This window comes from Erythrolamprus reginae, chromosome Z (assembly GCF_031021105.1).
Source record: "Erythrolamprus reginae isolate rEryReg1 chromosome Z, rEryReg1.hap1, whole genome shotgun sequence".
Classification (NCBI taxonomy): domain Eukaryota; kingdom Metazoa; phylum Chordata; class Lepidosauria; order Squamata; family Dipsadidae; genus Erythrolamprus; species Erythrolamprus reginae.
Window position 1 is genome coordinate 98,479,004 of NC_091963.1, and position 24,170 is coordinate 98,503,173.

The following is a 24,170-nucleotide window of genomic DNA, read 5'->3' on the forward strand; positions in this document are numbered from 1 at the left end:
GCTGTTATTGTTATTATATTAGTGTTGTTTCAGTTACACTAGTTCCTATTGCTTCTTCATCGTTCAATTGTTTCACAGCCTTTACGGGTTTTTTTCTTGGACATTAATATTTATAGTATTTCATCTCTTCCTACTGAAGACATTTTCCCTTTTGGGAATTGCCCACCAAAATTAATGGAGCAATTCAAAATACCGTGGTGAGTTCAGACTGAACTCCAGAATTTTAGTTTTCATTTGTCTCCCGTTTTGCACATGGGGTATCACCTCAATGTTTTAGGGCAACAGTTTAAGAACAGTCTTAATAACATATTGAGATATGATGGGAGGCTAGTTTGAATTTCTATTTGCCAGATCGTTATTAAAAATACCGCTTAAATTACAGAAAACTTCATTGACCTTGCTCTCATGCTTTACTTTCGAGTCAACTATGGAATTCAGAATTTAGTGGCAAAACCGCCGTCCTTTTCATTGATTTGATTGCATTTTTAATGTGGAATATCTAAAATGACGAAACACAGCATAAAAGCCGAGTGTTTTGCTTTAGAGAACACACAGGTTGCGCGTAGATGCCCTTACACCGTACTGTAGTGTACAACATTCCACTGGAAGAAGATTTAAAAGATTTACTGAAAACGGAAGTTCTGTCTATGAACTATTAGTTTCTATCTCTATGGTGACTACCGTGGTGCCACGTCTTGGCGCAAGCGCGCTGAAGTTAATGCTGACGGTTGTTGACGGGGAGCTAGTGGGGTGTCGCGGCCTAAAGAGCTCTGGGAGAGAGCGCCCACGGTGACAAGATGAACTTCTTACGGGGTGTCATGGGCGGCCAGAGCGTTGGACCTCAGCCGTCCGGTGCTGATACGGTAAGTTGGACAGTCTGGCGAGGAAAGTTTAGGACTCTTTTCTCTGAATGGTCAGTCGTAGGACTACCTTCCGGGCAAAAGCCCTGTTTCGCAGACCCACGTTATACCCTTGGCACACCGCGTGGCGTTTTCGCTGCTTTTGCAGAGCTTTGGAAGAAGAAGCTTTGAGGGTGGCGGTATCTTCGAAGTAACTCGTTTGTGTTGTACCTGTTTCTTTATAATAATGTGCAAAATAGGCTGTGTCCATGTAAACAAAATATATCTCAATGAAGCATTGTCTGGGGTGATAGAAGACTGCCAAATAAGGTTTCTTCCCCAAACCCTCAAAACTTTAACCTTAGATTGTCTACAGTCGACCTCACCCCATTCCTAAGAGGTCTGTAAGGGGCAGGAATAAGCACACCACTGTGACTATGGTCCCCATCTTACTGTGTCCTATGGTCCTCCTTTATCTGTACTTCTTTGCTTAAGTTATGTTTATACAAGCACCTACTATCTTGTACATGTTTGACAAATAAACAATCAAACAAATACTGTATTTAGTACAGTAAGTATATCTTTGAAAACAATGAGCCAAGGAGCTGAATTTCAGCCACTTCCATCTATTTTCCTTAATTTGTCACCTTAGCTTCTGTAAACTGAGGAAGATTGCTGCAGTCACCCCCTTATAAAGCATAAAAGCCTCGTGGGTTTGCTATGTCTTTTTTCTTTTTAATCTAGTGTCACTTCAGCAATCAGCCCAAGAAAAGAGAACTTTTATTATAGTAGCTCCTAAGAAAAAGAAAGAAAGAAATAATGTGATTTTCATTAGGGTCCCCATGTTGATAAATTATGAATATAAAACATGTATTCAAACATGTTGTATTTTTTGCTCCAATTAAATGGTAATATCTAGCCAAACTTGGCTGTCCTAAAAAGAAATCCCAGCAAAGTCAACCTTAGTTAGTACCAGATGCAAGACTACCAAGATATAAAGGCTATGTAAAAATAAAAAATAAGATAAAATATTTTAAAATATATATCCTGGAATAAGGTACGTAAAGCAAAAGACATCTGTATTCTGCTAAAATAATACAGATGTTATATGGTGTAGGTGTTTACTTGACTTAGAGGAGAGCATTAACAAATTGCTTCCCATATTTTCCTCACAGCTGCTGTACCTTGTTTGTATAGTGTCTTCAAAATATATCATGTTTTGTGTTCAGAAAAAAGTTTGAGCATTGTGATTTGAAATGATAGCAAGATGCTGGGTTCTATTGATATTTGGATTTGGATTTTTTGTGAAAAACACCCCTCAATAGTAATTTCTGCTTTGCCATTATTTTAATAACAATAGCATTCACCCCCTACCTTATGTTCCCTAATATAGCAAATTAAATAGAGATTTATAAAGATAGTTGGTTATACTTTCAATAGGTAGCCTATTATTCTAGGACATTGCTAGCGAACCTTTTTTCCCTTGGGAGCCGAAAGAGTGTGAGTCTTCGGATTGGGGCGGCATACAAATCTAATAAATTATTACTACTACTACTACTACTACTACTATTATTATTATCCCCCTGGAGGCTCTCTGGAAGCCAAAAACACACTTCCAGAGTCTCTGTGCAAACCAAAATTCAGCTGGCTGGCACGCACATGCACGTTGGACCTGAGCTAGGGCAACGGCTTGTGTGCCAGCAGATATGGCTCCGCGTGCCACCTGTGGCACCCGTGCCATAGGTTCGTCATCACTGGTCTAGGAAGTACCATTAAGTTTCAACCTGGGTGTGTTTATTGAATAGAACCCCTAGATTCCCTGGATTTTCCATAATAATGTTGTATAATTCTACATTAGTATATTCAAGAAGCTTTAGAACCTATCAATGTAACTAACAAATTATTCTAATTTTAAAATACAATAAATTTTGTAATTCTAAAATTTGCCCATGTATTTCATAAATTCTATTTTACTCTGCTTTGGGATTACTTTAATGAAAAACAAGGTGCCATAAATAAACAATCCCCTGGAATTATATTAAAGTTCAGAAAAAAGTATGAATATTGTGATTTAGTGTGCAGATGAAGTATGCACTTAAGAAATAGTAAAATAAATAAGCCAATCTGAGAGTTTCCTAAAAGATGGGTTTTAATTTTTTCTCCTACATCCTGCCTTTTAATGCAATTAAAAAGTGGGAAGCATTTCTCTGAAGTGGTCCACTATAGTTAAGGTGATATATGTATGGGAGCAGCTCTGTCGCGGATAAAAAAGCTTTACATCATTAGAACTGCCCAGAATATAATTGGGCTCCAGTTACCAGCCCTGAACGATATCTTCACATCTCGCTGTTTTAGAAAGGTGCACAACATTCTCAGAGACTCTCCTCATCCTGCTTACAATCTTTTTGGGCTGCTGCCTTCTGGCAGACGATACAGAACAATTAAAACTCAAACCACACATTTTCTGAATAGTTTCCATCCTAGAGCTATAATTGCACTTAACAATATACTAGGAGTCACCATCAGTGAACTGCTGGACAATACTACTTGGTCTGTTGTATGGATGTTGTATGGTTCAGATGGGAAATTGTGGCAGGCTGAGCATGTTCTTTTGGATTGTTATGTATGTTGAGATTGGTCTTTGGCTTCATACAAATTTCGTTGCATGAGTATAGTACTATGTATACTATGTATATACATACAATGACAATCAAATATTTATTTTATTTATATTTATTTATTATTATTTATTATTTATATATAGCAGTGAGTCCCAGGTTTATCTTCTATTTTAAAAGCTTACTGGGTAACTTTGGGAGAGTCACTCTCTTAGCCAATATACCTCATGTTGCTTGTGAAAATAGAAGGTGTCATTATATATCTCATCTTGGAACTTTTGTAAAAAAAGTGAAATCTAATAAATTAATAAAAGACTATTCCTTGAAAATGGAAAAGCAATATCTAATAATCATTTTAATAATTATTTAATAATTTTAATTAAGTCTGCACATTGCTTTAAACTGGTTTGTTCAACCATTTTTTCTCAGAAAAATCAACAATTCGATATAGTCATACAAACATTAAGTCAATATCAGGTATGCTGTACTGTAGTTTTGCACTTCTGTATGTATGAATCCATCTAGCACAGGGGTCAGCAATTTACATCTCTTTGGGCCCTCTGCCACAGCTCACTATCCTTTAATGGATTGGTCCTATCCCTCTTATTTCTTTTTTGGACTCCAACCCAAAGAGGTAGGAAGCGAATACTGCCTTACATGCAGCAAAGGCAGGTACAAAGGTGCTTTGCTCCTGCACTCTCTGGTGATCCTCCTCCTCCTTCCCCTCTCATGATGCCCTGACTGGCTGTGGCTGAGCTGGGAGCATGCGCGCGCATGCAGAGACTCTCCTTAAGCTAGCCCCTGCAAACCCCATGCCCACCTTTCCTGAGCTTTGGCCCTCTCTTGAGGAGGGTCCCCACACATGCGCACACCTGTGGCTCAGCCAAAGCCGGCTAGGGTGTCATGAGGGGAGAGAGGGTCACCAGAGAGTGCAGGGGCAAAGTGCCCCTGTACCTGTCTTTGCTGCATGTAAGGCAGCCTTCATTTCCTGCTGCTTCAGGTTGGAGTTCACGCCATCCACGCTCAACCAAAGGGCTATTGATGGTAGGGGATGGCACAGCAAGGCGATGGCCCAAGCATTAGTGCAGGAGAGAAGCTGTATCCTGTTAAGACCCCCTTTAAACGAGCAGCCACCCACCCCGTGTGCGCCTTTGTTGCGCTTTGGCATTTGCTTGAGGAGGGTTTCCCGGCATGTGCCCACGCTCCTGGTTCAGCCATAGCCAGGCAGGGAGGTCACAAGAGGAGGGTGGTCTCTGAAGGAAGGAGACACATACATACACACACTTCATACAGGCAGAGAGGACACTCAAACACACACACTGTTGTACACAGAGTGATACTTAGAGTGGGGGTGAAAGAGGAGGAGATGGAGAGAAAGAGATACGGGAGAGAGAAGCAGAGAGAGGGAGATACATAGATAATGATTCTTATGAAAGGCAAAGAGGGTGGGGCAGTGCGAATCTCTGGGGAGAGCTGATTCCAGAGGCCCGGGACCCCCACAGAGAAGGCTCTTCCCTAGGTCCCGCCAGCCGACATTGTCTGACTGATGAGACCCTGAGGAGACCAACTCTGTGGGACCTGACCGGATGCTGGGATTTGTGCGGTAGAAGGTGGTCTCAGAGGTAGTCTGGTCCTATGCCATGTAGGGCTTTATAGGTCATAACCAACACTTTGAATTGTGTCCGGAAACCAATCCGTAGCCAATGCAAAACAATGAGTTGTTTTGTGGCTCTCAGTATGTTTTTTTTCCTCCTGTGGGAAATAAGTCCAAGTGGCTCTCTGAGTGTTTAAGGTTGCTGAGCCTTAATATAACACATAGTTTCAAATGAAGAATTCATATTTTTAAAAATTTGTATATAAATTCATATTCTTTTAAAACTGTAATGTGAACTATACCATGTTTAATTTTGATTTCAGACTGAGAAAATCTATGAATAATTTTTTCTAACCTATAAAGCCCTTTGAATTTCAACATTTTTAGAATCTTAATTTTTGAATTATTTTATTTCTCTTATAGATTCAAAAATTATGTGATAGAGTGGCATCTTCCACCTTACTTGAGGATCGCAGAGATGCTGTACGTGCTCTTAAATCTCTTTCAAAGGTATATATAAATATATTTCTAACAAAATGTATTTTATATGTGGCATCTAAAGTATGTTTGGTAGAACATGATAACATTTTTTAAATGCTTGCTCTGTTTTTGACAGAAATATCGTTTGGAAGTGGGGAATCAAGCTATGTCTCATCTTATACGTGTTCTTCAAACAGATCGGTAAGATTTGCCAGATGATTTAAAAATATACAAATAGGATCTTCCGATAATAAAATCTTGAATTATGAAATTGAATTATGATTAAAATGTAAGAAATATACTCATGAGAATCAAATTGATAATTATCTGTCAAGTGTTTTCCACAATAATAGAGTATAATTCTACTTTAGTATATTCAAGAAGCTTCAGAACCTATTAATGTAACTAACAAATTATTTACATGAGAAAATTGATCTGGAACGCAAAAGACAGGTGTTTCTTGCTTATTCATCATTTGTTGAGCAACAATTTCAATAAGGAATAATGAAACTTACAACTGGCCTTGAAGTTATAGCCTTTGTAGCAGCGCCTGGTCACTTGATTTTAATTCAGGCACTTGGTAACCAGCATATATTTATGATAGTCACAGCATCCCACATAACATAATCCTCATTTGTAACCTACACAACTGCCTTCCAACAAGGAAAGTCAGTGGGGAAGCAGTCAGGCAGAAAGTCACAAATCATGGTTACATAACATTGTGCTTAATGACCACAGTTGATTCACTTACAATATAGCCAGAACTATCACACTGCCTTCATAAGTCAGGCACAGTAATGTTATTTTTCTTTTTTGACCACATTGTGTAGCACAGGGTTGTCAATGCCTTTTGCAGTTATTATGCAAAGGCTACCTATAGTGGAATTCCTGAATATACTCCTTATTGAGTATTAAATATATTGTAGTCCCAATCAAGGCTTTCCAATAAGCTTTGAAACTACATCAGAAATTATATAATGATATTATTTGCAATGTTAGTGTTATATGCAGTTTATTCAATGAGAGTTTGTCCTTTTATTCATAGTTCAGATTCTGAAATAATCGGCTATGCTTTGGATACCCTCTGCAATATCATGTCCAATGATTTGGAAGAGGAAGAACAAGGTTAAGTAGTTGATTTTTAATATGTCCTTAAAAAATAGATTTTACTTAATTTTATTTAATTTAGTGAAATATTTTTTTAAAATTAAAATGATCTGCTTTAGATATGCAAGTTTGCATTAAGTTTTGGCTGAATTGCTGTCACCTCTGTAATGGCCAGATGAAATGTGATGCATATAAATCCAGTTTTATATTTGAGAAAAGGCTTTTAGTATAGGAATTTGAGGTATTATTACTATTGAAGGGGAAAAAATTATAATCCAGGATTTGATTTCCTCCCTATTTTTGCAAAACGCCTATTGGATGGGGGTATATTGAGTCCTTCTAGCCTTTTCTAGTGCAGCTATAAGGAAGTGAGGAAAAGAATAGAGTGTAGTGCCCTAGGCTTATGAAGGCACATTTGTGTATTATAGATCATAATTTAGGGTTACATCCAAACTAATCCGGTATCTCTTTCCTATTGCAGAAATAATTTTGCTTTAGCCTTTCCTAATTTGAATGAGTATAACTCAAAACAAGTAATTACGTTGGAATTTCTAAAATTAAAGATTCTCATATCATTCTAGTTTTAAATTTATTTAGTTTTACTGATAACCATATTTCATTGTGTGTTTCTTTTTATCTTACGTAAAGTTGCTAGGTTTAAGTGTCCTTGCTGTTTTTGCTGTTTCATGTTAAAGAAAGTAATCTAAAAAGATTTACAGTACTATGTTGATGCAAAGGATTGGAACTATTCTTTTATTAAGGTAAAGGTAAAATCTCCATGAACAGGCATGCTAGTAATTTCTGGCTCTGGGGGCAGTGATCATCTCCGTTTCTACGCTGAAGAACCAGCGCTGTCCAAATACGTCTCCATGGTTATGTGATCGGCATTACTAAACGTCGAAGGCAGATGAAGCGCTGTTTCCTTCCCCCCAAAGTGGTCCCTATTTTTCTAGTTGCATTTTTTTACGTGCTTTCAAACTGCTAGTTTGGCAGAAGCTGGGTCACGTAGCGGGAGCTCATTCCATTATGTGATGCCAGGAATTTGAACCACTGAACTGCCGACCTTCTGATCAACAAGCTCCGCATTTTTGCCACTGAGCCACCGCATCCCTTCTTTTATTAAATAGGCCCAATAAGAAACAAAATACTATAAATTACTCAAATGTGCTGTCTTTCCCAATATTGGGAGAATACCAGTGTAGCAGATCCTGCATCTGTGAGTCAATTTCAACCCAAAGAAAATCATAATCTCAAGACACCCGACTATTGCCAAAATCTATTAATTGATAGACATTTTTTGGTAGCACAGAAGACACCAGAACCAGTAGTCCTGGAACTATTAATATTCCTACAAATGAGACCAGAGTATAAATGCTGTGGGACATTATGAGAATCATTAAAAAGGAAGAGGAGTTCAATAAGTGTGAGGTGGAGCAATACAATCCAGAAATACCCCCTTAATTGGTTTATTATAAGTCTGCTTGAGAACTAAGTTTCAAGTTTTATTATTATATTCTTATCCTGCCTTTCTTAGGTTTGCTATCATGAGGCTTGACAAAGGCTGACAACCAATGCATTGTATCAATTGATTGCAAATGCCCAAAAGCATACTCACCTATTTTTTGGGTAGCCATATAAACTATGAAGGTTATAGAACAAGGGTGAAAAGAATAACAAGATAAGGTATTGCTAAGACCAGATCTCTGTTTATGCCCAATAACAGTTTCAAATTCCACTGAGCCCAAAGAATTGTATTCCGCCATCCCATCCGAGATAACAAACCTGCCACAATCTGGATGCACATGGAATACTAAGAATATACTTAGAATATACTACAGATATATACCAAATAAGCATTCAGTCTATCACTTATACACTCGAGATATTTACCATCAGTAAGTGTTTCAGGGAATATATTGCTGTGACATGTTCAGCTAGCATAACTCTTCTCCTTAGCATATCTAGACAGAGTACCAGCAACATCAAAGAATGAGAATTCTTCTAATCTTGTCTGAACAATCTGCATACATTAAATATTGTAAAATAGAAAAGTGAGACTCCACAAATCAATACTTGAGGATGTTTTAACATTGAACTAATTTACCCTGAACATACTATGATATCTTGTTCTTTCAATTCCATCTTCAGTGACCAAGAGTTATAGTTGTATTTAAAGACTTAGTGCCTATTACAGTCAGTGACACTCCCATCACTGAAAGACAATTATTCTAGTGACCAAGAACTACATACTATAAAGAAGTTACACTATCCATTGATCAGCTGAAGTTTGAATGTGTATTTGAAAGGATGGGTTTCATCCACAGGAAAATAATCTTAAACTGTCTCTTCTAACTAGAAGAGTATCAGTAAATGTTTCTTAGCACCAATTTGTATTCTTCTTTTCAACGTTAGTTATATAAAATCAATTATGCTTCTTTGCAATATTAAATAGAAGTTGCTTTATTTTAAAAAACTTTCTCTTTCTCCCTCTGCTCTTACAGATGATTCTGAAGGTAAAATAAATGGATTATATATCAGCATGATACATTTAGATGTAGTTCTGAGTATTAATTATTCTCAACACTTACCCGTTTGAAAAAGTGATGCTATATTTTAGAAAATAGTTTTAGCATTTTTACATGCCACATAAGTATTTGATACAAACTTGACATTGTCCTCTTCATGTTAAGGGGAGTCATGCAATAATTTCACGTATTAAATTATTGTACCTGTGGCACACGGAGCCATATCTGAGGGCATGTGAGGCGTTGCCTTATGTCAACTCCATGGTGCATGTGCGTGCTGGCCAGCTGATCACTTTCTTTTTGGCCGTTTTCACTTTCCCTAGACTTCAGGAAAGCCTCCTTAAGGCTGGAGATGGCGAAAAACGTCCTAACAGCTTCAGGAGGCTTTCCTGAACCCTGGGAAGGGTGAAAAACAGGCTTACCAGAAGTCCAGAGGCTTCAGTAAAATCTGTGCGCATGCGCAGGGGGCAGCGTGGGAGGTTGTGTGCATGTTCAGGGGGCAGCATGGTGGTTGGGGAGAGGGCATTGCATTATGTGTGGGGGCACACATGTGCATGCTATCATGTGCGCATGTACTGTACTCTTTTACCACCCGAGCTGAAAAAGATTCACCATTACTGCTTTAAGGGAAACGCATCTTTAAAAGAAAGTTTTCCTGTGCTTGCAGTTGAAGTTGCTAATGATGCACTAATTATTTTGAAGCACCATTATTCATCTCATAATGTCTGAAAGAGTGGAGCAAGTTGCAGAAAATGGTCTCCAAATACCAATGATAGTTTTAAATTTATAGCTGGTTGTTATCCCCCTTTGCACGGAATAAAATTAATAAGAGCTATAACAGTGTTTAATTTGAATTCCATGATCCCTCTTCAACAGAATTGTGCAATATCTTTTTTCAAAAAATCCAGTGATATATCTGTGAATGTAATATAAGATTGTAAGTCAGCACTTCCCATTTTTTTCTTCATTATTCAAAACTACTCATCAGAAATTATTTACTTAAATATCTCTGTAGTGATTGTGTAATAGGTTTGTGTGTTCTTGTTTGCATGCACACGCAACGGGCACACGTGCTGGCACCCATAGTGCACTATGTGCTCCAAACCCCCTGTGCCCCTGCACATGCACACCTAACCCCTCGCCTCCCATGCATGCACATGTGATCTCCTGCGCTCTCCCTTTCCCCATGCATGCGCACATGAGCCCCTGCTCTCTCTCCACCCCTTTTGAAGGGCTTCCAGAGCCTGAGGGAGGCAATTCTCACCCTCCCTGAGGCTCAAGATAAGCTTCTGGAGCTTGGGGAGGGTGAAAAATGGGCCTCCCAGAAGTTCATAAATGGGGCTGTTTCTAAACTATGGATGGACTCCAGAGCCCAGGAGAGGTCGTTTTTGCCCTCCAAGAGACTTGAGGAAAGCTTCTTGAGGAGGGTGAAAAATTGGGCCCCCCAGAAGTTCAGAGACAGGCAGAAAATCAGTTGGCTGGCAGGAGGCATTGGCGCATGCGCAAGCTTAGCTGGATATCAGCTCATATGCCCGTGGAGAGGACTCTGTATGCCACCTGTGGCACATATGCCATAGGTTCGCTATCACAGCTCTAGGTAGTTAGCAAGCATTGGTATACACAAGAAATATGACTTGCTGTATAGACAAGCCTTGCAGATGTAGTTTAATCCACTTGATATGAGAATAAGATCAGTAGTACAGTATTCATGTCCCTAGTGTTTTCTTTATTTCTCACATTAAATCATCTCTGTACCACACACTATTTATGTCAACTAAATTTTCCATTTTGTTTTGAAGATACAGATTTTGTTTATGTAACGCAACCTCATATTTTTGAAATAAAATAGGTTTATCAATGATACTGACCTCTTGAGTGCAAGAAGTAGCAATTCCTGTAAGGCCAAGTAGGGGGAAAATCTTTTTGTTCCTTTCAATTCTGAAGAAGGAAAATTTGACAAGGAAAAAGGGATTTGTAGCCATTAGGGAACAAATATTCTACAAGCAGCTGGTTTCCATCAAGAATTTCTCAATAAGGAACCTGCCAGTGTGAGAGTATCTGTGATTTGATAGTAGTAAGATGCATCTCAGATCAGCATTAATGAAATGGCCATTCAGAAGTCCATCTAGGTTCTAGACTCTCACATGTGGAACAGCCAATTGCTGTTTGAATGGTGTTTAGATAAATACATATTAAATATTTCTATAGTCTTGCTCAGGGTGACCACTCTCCTGCTGCACGTTACTTGGGCAGTGTCCATTGTAAACTGCTGCAAAGTGAAGGCCAGGCCACATAGTTGAGTAGATGAATACCTATAACTTTTTCTGAGCTGAAGAACCCCATAGTTGACAAAAAACAGAAACAATAAGAATTCAGTCTTTAAAAATAGAGAAACTGAGAATTAAATCTTAGCTAACTTTATTAATATTAGTTTATTCTTACATGTATAATATAGTCCTAATACTTCATTGGGACTATATTGTATTATGTTCATTGTATTTCAAGTAGAATATATTGTGCAATTTTGTGTATAGGTTCTGTAGGGTACCTAGCAATTGAAATCTGGAACTAGTCAGTGAAGTAATGGAAAAATATTTCACATATATCACAAAGTAGATATGCTGTCCTATCTAAAAACTTAGGGATGCTCAGAATAGAAAAATCACACTTCAAATCTATAATAAAACATAACTTCATGACAAAAATCCATTAAAATAAATGATAGAATTAATAACTCTATAATACCAATAATAATACTTCCTAGATGAAATGTGTATAATAGCAATAGTACTCAGGCATATATCACTCCATAATGCTTAAAGCACTGTCTGAGCGGTTTACAGAGTCAGCATATTGACCCCAACAATTTGGGTCCTCATTTAACTGACCTTGGAAGGATGAAAGCTGTGTCAACCTTGATCCAGTCAGGATTGAACTCCTGGCAGTGGACAGACCTAGTCTTCAAAACTATTCTAACCACTGTGCCACTATAGCTCTTTTAAAACCATATATCACATTTTAGGATAACATCAGTCCCACAATTCACACAGTTCCCAAATGTACAGTGAAAAAGAACCATCTTCATATCCTTTCTGAAAACAAACAGCATGAAGCCATTCTGATCTCCCAGAAAATGCTCTACCACATGGTCAGGGATACTGCAGAGATGAGCTGCTTTTAACTTCCATTATTTCAGTCTTGAATATTCAGTTTAAAGATAATCCCATAGATAAAAGACTGCCCTTTGGGTATTATAGATCATAACCAAGATATTGAATTAATTATGGAAACCTACTGTATATTACAGTGGTACCTCAAGATACGAACCCCTCGTCTTACGAACAACTCGAGATACGAACCCGGGGTTCAGAAAAAATTTGCCTCTTCTTACGAACTTTTTTCATGTTACGAACGAACACCAAACCCGAACTTCCGGGTTGGCTTCGGGGGAGGTCACGGAGGGTTTTCCACCTCTCCTCTTCCCAGTTTGCTCTCCATGTGTCCCCAACCTTTCACGGAGGGTTTTCCACCTCTCCTCTTCCCAGTTTGCTCTCCATGTGTCCCCAACCTCTCAGGGAGGGTTTTCCACCTCTCCTCTTCCCAGTTTGCTCTCCATGTGTCCTCAACCTTTCACGGAGGGTTTTCCACCTCTCCTCTTCCCAGTTTGCTCTCCATGTGTCCCAAACCTTTCACGGAGGGTTTTCCACCTCTCCTCTTCCCAGTTTGCTCTCCATGTGTCCTCAACCTTTCACGGAGGGTTTTCCACCTCTCCTCTTCCCAGTTTGCTCTCCATGTGTCCTCAAACTTTCACGGAGGGTTTTCCACCTCTCCTCTTCCCAGTTTGCTCTCCATGTGTCCCCAACCTTTCACGGAGGGTTTTCCACCTCTCCTCTTCCCAGTTTGCTCTCCATGTGTCCCCAAACTCTCACGGAGGGTTTTCCACCTCTCCTCTTCCCAGTTTGCTCTCCATGTGTCCCAAACCTTTCACGGAGGGTTTTCCACCTCTCCTCTTCCCAGTTTGCTCTCCATGTGTCCCAAACCTTTCACGGAGGGTTTTCCACCTCTCCTCTTCCCAGTTTGCTCTCCATGTGTCCTCAACCTTTCACGGAGGGTTTTCCACCTCTCCTCTTCCCAGTTTGCTCTCCATGTGTCCCCAACCTCTCACGGAGGGTTTTCCACCTCTCCTCTTCCCAGTTTGCTCTCCATGTGTCCTCAACCTTTCACGGAGGGTTTTCCACCTCTCCTCTTCCCAGTTTGCTCTCCATGTGTCCCCAACCTCTCACGGAGGGTTTTCCACCTCTCCTCTTCCCAGTTTGCTCTCCATGTGTCCTCAACCTTTCACGGAGGGTTTTCCACCTCTCCTCTTCCCAGTTTGCTCTCCATGTGTCCCCAACCTCTCACGGAGGGTTTTCCACCTCTCCTCTTCCCAGTTTGCTCTCCATGTGTCCCCAACCTTTCACGGAGGGTTTTCCACCTCTCCTCTTCCCAGTTTGCTCTCCATGTGTCCCCAAACTCTCACGGAGGGTTTTCCACCTCTCCTCTTCCCAGTTTGCTCTCCATGTGTCCCCAACCTTTCACGGAGGGTTTTCCACCTCTCCTCTTCCCAGTTTGCTCTCCATGTGTCCCCAACCTTTCACGGAGGGTTTTCCACCTCTCCTCTTCCCAGTTTGCTCTCCATGTGTCCCCAACCTTTCACGGAGGGTTTTCCACCTCTCCTCTTCACAGTTTGCTCTCCATGTGTCCTCAAACTTTCACGGAGGGTTTTCCACATGGAGAGCAAACTGGGAAGAGGAGAGGTGGAAAACCCTCCGTGAAAGTTTGAGGACACATGGAGAGCAAACTGTGAAGAGGAGAGGTGGAAAACCCTCCGTGAAAGGTTGGGGACACATGGAGAGCAAACTGGGAAGAGGAGAGGTGGAAAACCCTCCGTGAAAGGTTGGGGACACATGGAGAGCAAACTGGGAAGAGGAGAGGTGGAAAACCCTCCGTGAAAGGTTGGGGACACATGGAGAGCAAACTGGGAAGAGGAGAGGTGGAAAACCCTCCGTGAGAGTTTGGGGACACATGGAGAGCAAACTGGGAAGAGGAGAGGTGGAAAACCCTCCGTGAGGGTTTTAAAACTGAGGGTTTTAAAACAGCTGCGAGGCCCGCCGAAAGCCGTTTTTTTGCGGGGGGGGGGGGGGGTTTGGTTGCACGGATTAATTGACTTTACGAACCTTTCGTCTTACGAACCTCCTCCTTGCACCAATTAAGTTCGTATCATGAGGTATTACTGTATATAATATAGTATCCAAAGTACAAGTGTTATCCTATTGTAAAAATGGTTCATACTTGCCAGTAAACAAGCTGACAGTTTCTGAACAAACTGTAGTTTCTAAGGTTTTAAAGTCTGAAATAGAGTTATAATACATGCAGTGATAAACTCAGTACTACTACGACTTGTTTAGATTTTATTTCATCCCATTCAGTCTTTTGTAAATATCAGACACACAACAAAGAAATCCACAGTGTCTCCTGCTTGGCCCAGATCAGAGAAGCATAATAAGTATTTTCTACATCTTCAGTTATCACTGCACCTAATCTCCGTTGCATCCCAAAAGTTTCATATAAAATCTACAGTTTATAATACAGTAGTGGCAAATATCTGTAGCTCAGGCGTAGGATGAGGATGAAGGTTCATTCTCTGAGCTTGTGGATTGGTTTCCAAACGTTTTATTAGTCACTACCCACATGGACACTAAATAATGTTAGTTCAATTGGAGCAACACAAAAATCATCAACCACGCTATCACCTGCCACGCTCGTGAGTTCATTGAAGCCTGGCACTTCACAAGTAATTTCATCAACAGACTCATTGACCTACAACCATGCCACGAACCCTGCCATTTCTAGAAGGTTATAACTAATTTCCTTAAATTTCTGTTTAAAAAAAGGTAGTTTAAAGAAACATATCAAATAACAGAATTAAAACAAATAAACAAAAAAAAAATTAAATATGTCAGGTTTTGATTGATTTGAACATGTTCAAACATTATGATGCCCAAAAGTGAAGTGTTTCCATTTTTTTGTCCACCCCCTGTACTTCCTACCCTCTACTAGCTGGAAGTGGAAGTGGAATCCTATAAGAGAATGCTAACTTTCATAGGCAATCTAGAAGGACACTATAGTTCATGATATCAAACTCTGCTGAGGAGTCTAAAAGGACATGATGTCTTCATCTATATCCACATCTAATGATGTTTTCATCCTATAACAGCCTAAAGCCGTAATGGCAAACCTATGGCATGCGTGCCACCTCTCTGGGCATGCAAGCTGTCATCCTGTTTCAGCCTCACCACGCGTGTGTGTGCCAGCCAGTTGGTCATCAAGTCTCTGGCATGCATGCGTGGGGATGGGGAGTATGTGGGGGGAGCCACACATGCATTGGCGTTCAGATGTGTGCATTCATTCTTGTGTGCTTTGGGCACTTGCTTTGGAAAAGGTTAGCCATCACTGGCCTAAAGCATCCATCAATCAGGATTATAGAGAATTCTCTATAATTACACTACCTTTTTCAGAATGCCCCCCCCCCCCACCAATAGAAGATTGGAAACTTGCAGATATTATGCAGTACGTGGTTCATTCAGGAAGAGGCTTTTAAACTTAAAAAATATGAGAAGAAATTGTATTTTGCTTAAGGAATTCCTGTTTGCGAAATTCAATTTAAGAGTGCCTTTTTCTGAATATGAATGAATCAAGGAAGTCTTAGAGCATTGTTATATTTTTGAATGTTTATTTACTCATTAATTGGAATTTACTACTAAGTCTATAAATTGTAATGCCTAATTAACTAATTAATTAAATATTTGTTCAATTTCACTTTTTAATATCTTTCTTATATTTACTTTGAATTGTTTTTGTTGAGACCTCTGATTTGTACTATTTTTAATGTTACAGAAGAAAATTCACAGAAACAAACAGAAGATTTTGGAAGTCAGTTTACCGAAATTTTCATTAAGCAACATGAAAATGTCACTCTTCTGCTATCTTATTTAGAGGTGAGAAATGTTTTTTTTAAATTATTAAATAAGTATGTCATTTAACTGAGTGACGTTGTCATAAATAAAGTATAACAGAATAAAAGAATTGGAAGGGCCCTTGGAAGCCTTCTAATCTAACCCTCTGCTCAAGCAGGAGGCTCTATATTTATTCCAGACAAATGGTTGTCTAGTTTCTTAAAATCTCCAGTAATGGAACACTAACAATTTCTGGAGGCAAATCATTTCACTGATTATTTTTACCATCAAAAAATTCCTCCTTAATTCTAGAATTGGTTTTCCTTGTTTAAGCTTGCATCCATTACCTTTTGTCTTGTCCTCAGGGTGCTTTGGAGGGTTAACCCCCTATTTTCTGTGACAGCTCTTCAAATTTTGGAAGGCTATTATTATGTTATTCTTAGTCCTTGATGTTGAAGCTTCGATGTTCATGTTGAGACTTCGGGAAAATTGCAGAGAAGAGCAGCTAAGATTATTACCGTATTTTTTAGAATATAAGACTTTTTTCCTTCATAAAAGAGGATGAAAATTTGAGTGTGTCTTATACATCAAATGTAGCTTTTTTTGTAAGCTTTCCCTCCAGCTCTAACTAGGTGCTAACAATCTTCCCAGCTTCCTACTCCCTCCAAAGAAGGTTTTTTCCAACCTTAAGTCTTTGCAGGCTTGTTTTCACTCCTAACCCCCCTGAAAAAGGCTTTTTCAGCCCTAATGAGGTGCTAACAATCTTCCTGGCTTGGAGCATTTTTAAATCCCTACTCCCTTTGAAGCAGCTTTTCCTCCCCCAGTCTTTGCAGGCTTGTTTTCATTCCTACTCCCCCTGAAGAAAGCTTTTTCAGCCCTAACTTGGTGCTAATGATCTTCCTAGTTTGCAACATTTTTTTGTATTCCTACTTTCTTCGAAGCAGCTTTTTCCTGCCCTAAGTCTTTGCAGACTTCTTTTCATTTCTACTGCTTCTGAAAAAGGCTTTTTCAGCACTAACCAGGGGATAAAATAATGTACTTAAGCTGAACAGACTAAGGGTACTAGCCAGATGAACACCTGGTAGATAGATTCCACCCCCCTATTTTCCTCCCCCAAAACTGTATTACTCCAGTGTGTCTTATACTCTGAAAAATACGGCAAATGCCTGGAGACCAAAATGTTCGAAGAATGTTGCAACATTTGGCTGTGGTTAGTCTAGAGCAAGAGTGTACCTGCTCTAGACTAACCATAGATTAACACCTGTTGGGTGCTTACATCTGGCCCGCAGAGCCTCCCTGGAAACAGCAAAGGACTGTTCCATGGTGCCTCTTCCAGTGAAAACAAACTTCACGAGGGCCATGTGTGACTTTCCTGAGCTCTATTTTCACTGGTAGAGGGTTGCAGGATGCTGTTGCAGCTGAAAACAGCTTGGGAACCCATTTTCACTGGCAGAGTACTTGGGCCATTATAGGCTCCCCCAACATCAGTGACATCAAGCTGGCCATGCTCCTCTCCCCCCAATCCCAGGTCAAACACAACTCTGATGTGGCTCTCAATGAAATCAGGTTTGACACTCCTGGTCTAGAGAAAAGAAGGACTAGAGGTGGCATGACAACAATATTTCAGTATTTGAGGGGCTGCCATAAAGAAGAGAGAGTCAACATATTTTCCAAAGCACCAGAAGGCAGTGCAAGGAACAATGGATAGAAACTAATCAAGGAGAGAAGCAATGTGGAATTAAGGAGAAACTTCCTAACAGTGAGAACAGTGGAACAGGTTGCCTTCAAACATTGGGAGGGCTTTATCACTGAAGGTTTTTAAGAAGAGACTAGGCAATCACTTGCCTGAAATGGTACAAGAAGGGGTAGGATTATTAGAAGATCTCAAAGGTTCCTTCCAACTCTATTTTGAATTAAAATTGATTTCTGTTCATTGGACTAGACATATCCAGTTTTGCAACAGTTTATCCTATGTTTTAGCTTCTAGCTGTGTAATCATCTTTTTTCAGGTTGGCTCTTTGCACACTTTCTAGAGTCTCAATTTCTTTTTTTGTATTGTGGTGACCAAATCTGGACACAGTATTTCAAGTGTAGTCTTATCAAGGTAATATAAAATAATACTAATACATCATGTAATTTTGAAACTCTTTCTATTGATGCAAACTAGGACTGCATTGTTTTTTTTGGCAGCTCACATTTAAATGTTTCTCACTAGGACTCCTAGATCCCTTTTACAGTTACTGCTGTTATGGTGCAGTGTATCTGGGTAGGTAGTCCTTGACTTATGATCACCATTTGAACCAGAATTTCCATTGCTGAGCAAAGCAGTCAATATGAGTTTTGCCCAATTTTACAACATTTTTAACCAGGACTGTTAAGCAAATTAATGCAGTTGCTTAGTGAATCATGCAGTCATTAAGCAAATCCCGTTTGCCCAATTGACTCTACTTGTCAAAAGCCAGCTGGGAAGGTTGCAAATGATGTTCACATGATGCTGGGATGCTGCAACTCATAAATACCTGCCAATTGCCAAACATCCAAATTTTAATTTCATGCCCAAGGGGATGCTGTTATGGTCATAGGTCATAAGTACAAGGATTAGTTGTAAATAATTATTTTAACTACAAATGGTCAGATAGTCGGTGACTATCTTTTTTCAAGAGTATTTTATATCAATGTTGGTCTGAAATTTTGGACAGAGATAAACTATCACTCATACTATTGCCCTCTGTAGCTAGAACTAGATATTTCACAGCAAATACATACATTATTCTAATTTCAAACATGATATGTTCTTAGTGGTTGTTCACAAACCAGTTTTATTTGTAAGTCTGTAGTACATAGGTAAAAACACTCAGAGTAGATTTTACACCTTACTGCATCTGGTAAAATCTGATGTGATGGTGTTGGTGCATTCTCTCGTATTGATATGACATGAAAGTCATGAAAAGAAAAGAGTTTTGGATGTTTCCACACTTCATTCAGATTTGCAGTAATAACCTTGTGCCATACTGTAGCAATTTTCCTAACAGCCTTGTAGATGTTCTAAAACTTCTAAACTTCTAAAACTGATACAACATTATCTAGGAGTCTGCTTTGATTACCCGAGCTGCCTATTTAAATGTGTGGTAAAGATAATATTTTTTGGAAAGTTGCTGTTACTCCCTGGTCCTTGGGTTGTGGGAGGCAGGAGGTGTTGCATTTCTCCCCATATGCTGTACTACTGTTCTGTACAGAAGAATGAACATAAAACGAGGGATATTTTAGCTTCCTTTTGCTTCTGATGACTCACTTGAGTATTATTCAAACAAATGTAAGTCATTTTAACCAGAAAAAAGGGGATACTGCACATCTATTTTTTCAGATGAATAATTTGAGGCATTCCAAGGGCTACACACACAAAAAAGGGGGGGGGGACATCCCTTGGCATGTGGATCATGTTTGAAGTAACGAATCCGGTATATCTCATTTGTTCCTCTTCTTCCATCTGAGACAGTCATAACAAGCTGCCACAATCTCGTTTACATTCTTTGCTTTCTTCTCTGGCCCACATCTGTGTTGTAGGAAAATTCAGGGTAGCACTAAGTATCTGGAGCACTGACCAGATGGTGTGGGAATGTACTTAAAGGCTTTTTAAATATTGCTATTGCTTGATGTTAAACATTTGGCAGATTTTTAATATTTCAATCAATAGTTTATTAATTACTTACCCCAGAGAAAAATGCAAATACTAGTCTCTTTAGAACTGGTGCATTATATTACTGCAACAATAAAACTTCAATACTTTATCAAGGAAATATATGATCATTGCAGGAGTTTGATTTTCATGTCCGGTGGCCTGGAGTAAAACTTCTTACAATATTGTTAAAACATCAGGGTCCCCCACTACAGCAGATAATCTTAGTCAGTCCTATGGGTAAGTATTCTTAAACATTTTCATCCATTTTTAAACCTCATAGCTAATAATTAATTATATTTTTATTAAACAAATTTATATTTCTGCCCAACTCACACCTGGTAACTCTGGATAACATACAGGAATGCAAACAGATATCCAAAGCAATTGATAAAAATTAAAAATTCTTAGCATTAACTTTTGGGGTAAATAATGTTTTCTGTAGTATGAAAAGATAAGAGTAATAATAAACATATGTTTTGAAGACCATAATTGAGTAATGAAATGCTGCAATATAGGAGCCTCTACTCTGGATTAAACCATATCCTGATTCAGGCAGTGTGGGGCAATAGTATGGGACCCAGATTATTGGGAGCAACATGCTGACTCTGTAAACTGCTTAGAGAGGGCTATAAAAATACTTTGAAGCGGTATATAAGACTAAATGTTATTGCTATTGCTATATTTTCCCCTTGGAAATTGTTTCTCTTCTCATCCAAGAAGCTTCTTCAATTCTGATTGACTGGTGAGGAATGAAAGAATATACCGGTATATTATTGGCACTCTGAGAATTGGTCATTAGCTCTCTGAATGTCGTTGAGACTACTTGGGAGTTTTCCTGTATCCTCAAAGCAGGGGTGGGCTTCAAAAATTTTAGCAAGGATTTCTCTGCTCGGTTGCTGGGTGGGCGTGGCCATGGGGAGAAGGGCGTTTTTTCCCTGCACAGGTTCCAGAGGCTTTCCTCGAGCCTCCAGAAGGGAGAAAACAGCCTCCCCAGGCTCTGGAGGCCCTTTAAATTTCTGGTAGGCCCATTTTTAACCCATCCAAAGACTCTGCATGCATCCTGCACTTCCTGCATCTAAAATGGATCACAATAATAATAATAATAATTATTACATGGGGACTCAGGAGGGGCGGGTGCCTCAAAGTCACCTGAGGGAAAAGAGAAATAAAAGAGAAACCAAAAACACATCAAGGATGCTTTACCAAAACGGGCCTTCATCAAATCCACAAAAGGATCCACCAGCAGCTCTTTCAGAACAAAGAAGAGAACAACAAATGGAGCATTGTTGTCATTCTATATAATGCAGGAATATCTAAAAAGCTCAGGAGGATTTTCAACCAACACAATGTATATGCACACTTTACATCCAGGAATACATTAAGACAGAAGCTTGTCCACCCTAAGGACAAAACATACAGTCACAAACAGTACAATGTAGTATATGCAGTGCAATGCGAGAGACGTGTGCAGACCTGTACATTGGGAAATTGAACAACCATTTCACAAACACATGGCAAAACACAGGCGAATAAATTCATTAGGACAGGATTCAGCAGTCCATTTGAATCTGAAAAACAAGATCACTGCTTTGAACACAGCAAAGTTCACATTTTGGACAGAGAAGATTATTGATTGAAGGAGGAGTCAAAGAGGTCATGTTAACATTGAACAAAGGGGAAAAGGAGCAGTCCTTTCAGCAGGTCTAAGAAGGTTCCACATCTGTTTACACACTAATACAGATAAAACACCCAAGTGGCTTGAGCTGTTGAAAGGACTCTCAGAGAGGTAACAACTAACCATCAAAATGCTAATAACTAGGTGACTGCAAAGAATATAAATAATTCAATTCGCCACCCATCAGTTAGAAGTGAAGAAGCTTCTCGGATAAGAAACAAAATGTTTTCAAAAGAAAAAAATGGAAGCTGCATAAAGTATCTCTGATAATTAAGATGATAGATGAATGATTAGATTTGCAGTGCTATGTATATACAGTGGAACCCCGACATAAGAGCTGCTCTACTTACGAGCAACTCGAGATAAGAGCTGGGAGGGGAGAGATATTTTTGTTCTACTTACAAGCCCAAATTCGAGATACGAGCGCCAAGGAGCTGTCTCCTGAAGCCGAACGCTAACTTCCGCGTTCGGCTTCAGGAGACAGCTGCGAAGCGGCGCGTGTTTTAAAAGGTTGCAGCCGGCCTGGGGGGCTCGGGGGGTGCTTGCAGCCGGCCTGGGGGGCTTGCCAGCACCCCCCCGAGCCCCCCAGGCCGGCTGCAACCTTTTAAAACACGCGTGCGGCTTCGCAGCTGTCTCCTGAAGCTGAACGCGGAAGTTAGCTCTTTTTCTTTCTCTCTTTTACCTTCCCTTCCTCTATTTCTTCTTTTCTTTCTCCTTCCCACCTTCTTCCCTCCCTCCCTTCACTCATTCCTCTCTTACTCTCCCCTTTCATAAGTTTCCTTGCTTCCTTCCTCTGTTCCTGTCCCTTCCCTCTTTCCTTCCTTCCTTCCCACCCTCCGTCCATTCATTCACCCATTCCTCTCTTGATCGCTTAAAGCCGGTCCCTGGTGCAAAAAGGGTTGGGGACCTCTGTCCTACAGGATTGGGTGGCAGAGAAGTTGAACATATGTAAATTTAAAAGTTTAAGAAAGTTTACAAGTTAAGTGAAAGAAACTTCATTATTCATTTATATGTACATGTACATTTCTTCATTAAAAACTTGTCTTTCTGCATAATTTAGACTAACTTTGTGAGTTTTTTGAGGGCTGGAACCAATTAAAATTATTTACATTAATTCCTATGGGGAAAAGTCGTTCGAGATAAGAGCTGCTCGACTTAAGAGCCCAGGTCCGGAACGAATTAAACTCGTATCTCGAGGTACCACTGTAGTGTATTGTAATAATCTAAAATGGATTTTATGGCTATACTCTGGACCAGGGGTTTCCAACCTCAAGGGCCACCAAATTCATATTGGGGGGAGGGAGGCTCAGTCGCCTTTCAGGCCTATCTATCTGTTTCTGGGAGGCCTCCAGGTGGAAGGCCTGAGAGAAAGTGCCTGGTCCAGCATATACCCTGGAAACCTCTTTTCTGTTTCTTCTCTCAAGCTTGATCAATCTGAGTGAAGGAAAATAAAGACGGGCAGACTAACTGTGGCTTGCTGATGTTGGTGGGAAAGTCAGTCCCATATTCTGGAGCTGTAACTATAGCACCTTTCTTTCTTCTCTCCTCCCGCGTTCCTCTTCCTTCCCCCCTTCCCTCCCCTCCCTTTTCCTATCTCCTGTCCTCTCTTTCGCTGCATCCGGGTAGAGGAGCTGCTCCGGGATGACCAAAGGGGCAGTCCTGTGACTACTATAGCTCTGTAATAAGGGATCAGCCCAAAATGGGGCTGGAAATCTCTGCCATACAGGGTGGTGTAATGTGCAACGTGCAAAAAGGAGTGCAGCCCTCTCCAGCTGGAACTGGGCAATGGTGCTGTTGCAGGGAAAGCCGGCCAACGCGGTGGTGGCAGTGGCTGAAAGATGCAGGAGTGCTTGCATTTGCATGGCATCTGTATTCCACCTTTCCACAGTATATTTGTGCCAGCAACGGGGGAGGGGGGGAATGAGGAGGCTGGGAGAGCCTGTATCTCAACTTCCAGGACACCCCACTCCCAATGATTATTCCACCAGCCCCCTTTTTGTTAGGTTTCCAGGACTCCTGACTCGCATTTCCCACCCCTTGCCTTTCCTTGAAAGAGAGGGGGGAGCCTTAAAGAAACGGGGGAGGTGGGGGGAATGAGGAGGCTGGGAGAGCCTGTATCTCAATTTCCAGGACACCCCACTCCCAATGATTATTCCACCAGCCCCCTTTTTGTTAGATTTCCAGGACTCCTGACTCGCATTTCCCACAGAAACAGATAGACTGCTATTATTTATTTTCTGCATGCCAACAAACCATTAAAAAGTTGCTTTTTTAATTTGTCAAGAAAAGAATATGGGGAGGGAGATCATACTTTAATGATGTTTCATATGACATGAAGGTAGAAATTAATATATTCAGACCTTGGTATTTCAATTTAGTAGAATCACTACTGACTAGACTACAAAGGACTTTGCTTGAGATCTTGAATGTCCTGGCTGCTTAAAATAGATAATTCTTTTTTAGACTCAAGCCTATAATTTGTTTTTTAGGAGTCTCAAGGTTAATGGATCTACTAGCAGATTCTAGAGAAGTCATAAGAAATGATGTGAGTAGATATTTTACATTCATGCAACATTTTATTAATGACATATTGTGATTGCTATACTTATTTTATAAATTGTCAGACATGCATTTTGCATAGTTAGAACAAAATCTTCT

The 24,170-nt window shown here is 40.0% G+C and overlaps 1 protein-coding gene across 4 annotated transcripts in view; it reads left to right on the forward strand.

Annotated features, from left to right (window-relative positions):
- Positions 1-697: 697 nt before the first annotated feature.
- USO1 (USO1 vesicle transport factor) overlaps positions 698-24,170 on the forward strand; it is a 57,409-nt gene continuing 33,936 nt past the window's right edge. For 2 of the 4 annotated variants that reach the window (XM_070726943.1, XM_070726944.1), the window contains exons 1-7: positions 698-863; positions 5,475-5,561; positions 5,668-5,732; positions 6,577-6,656; positions 16,100-16,200; positions 19,972-20,074; positions 24,002-24,057. In XM_070726943.1, the coding sequence (XP_070583044.1) occupies positions 798-863; positions 5,475-5,561; positions 5,668-5,732; positions 6,577-6,656; positions 16,100-16,200; positions 19,972-20,074; positions 24,002-24,057 (558 nt within the window). In that variant the 5' untranslated portion in view covers positions 698-797. The remainder of the gene's footprint in view (positions 864-5,474; positions 5,562-5,667; positions 5,733-6,576; positions 6,657-16,099; positions 16,201-19,971; positions 20,075-24,001; positions 24,058-24,170) is intronic. The other 2 variants (XM_070726945.1, XM_070726946.1) reach the window with 1 other exon arrangement.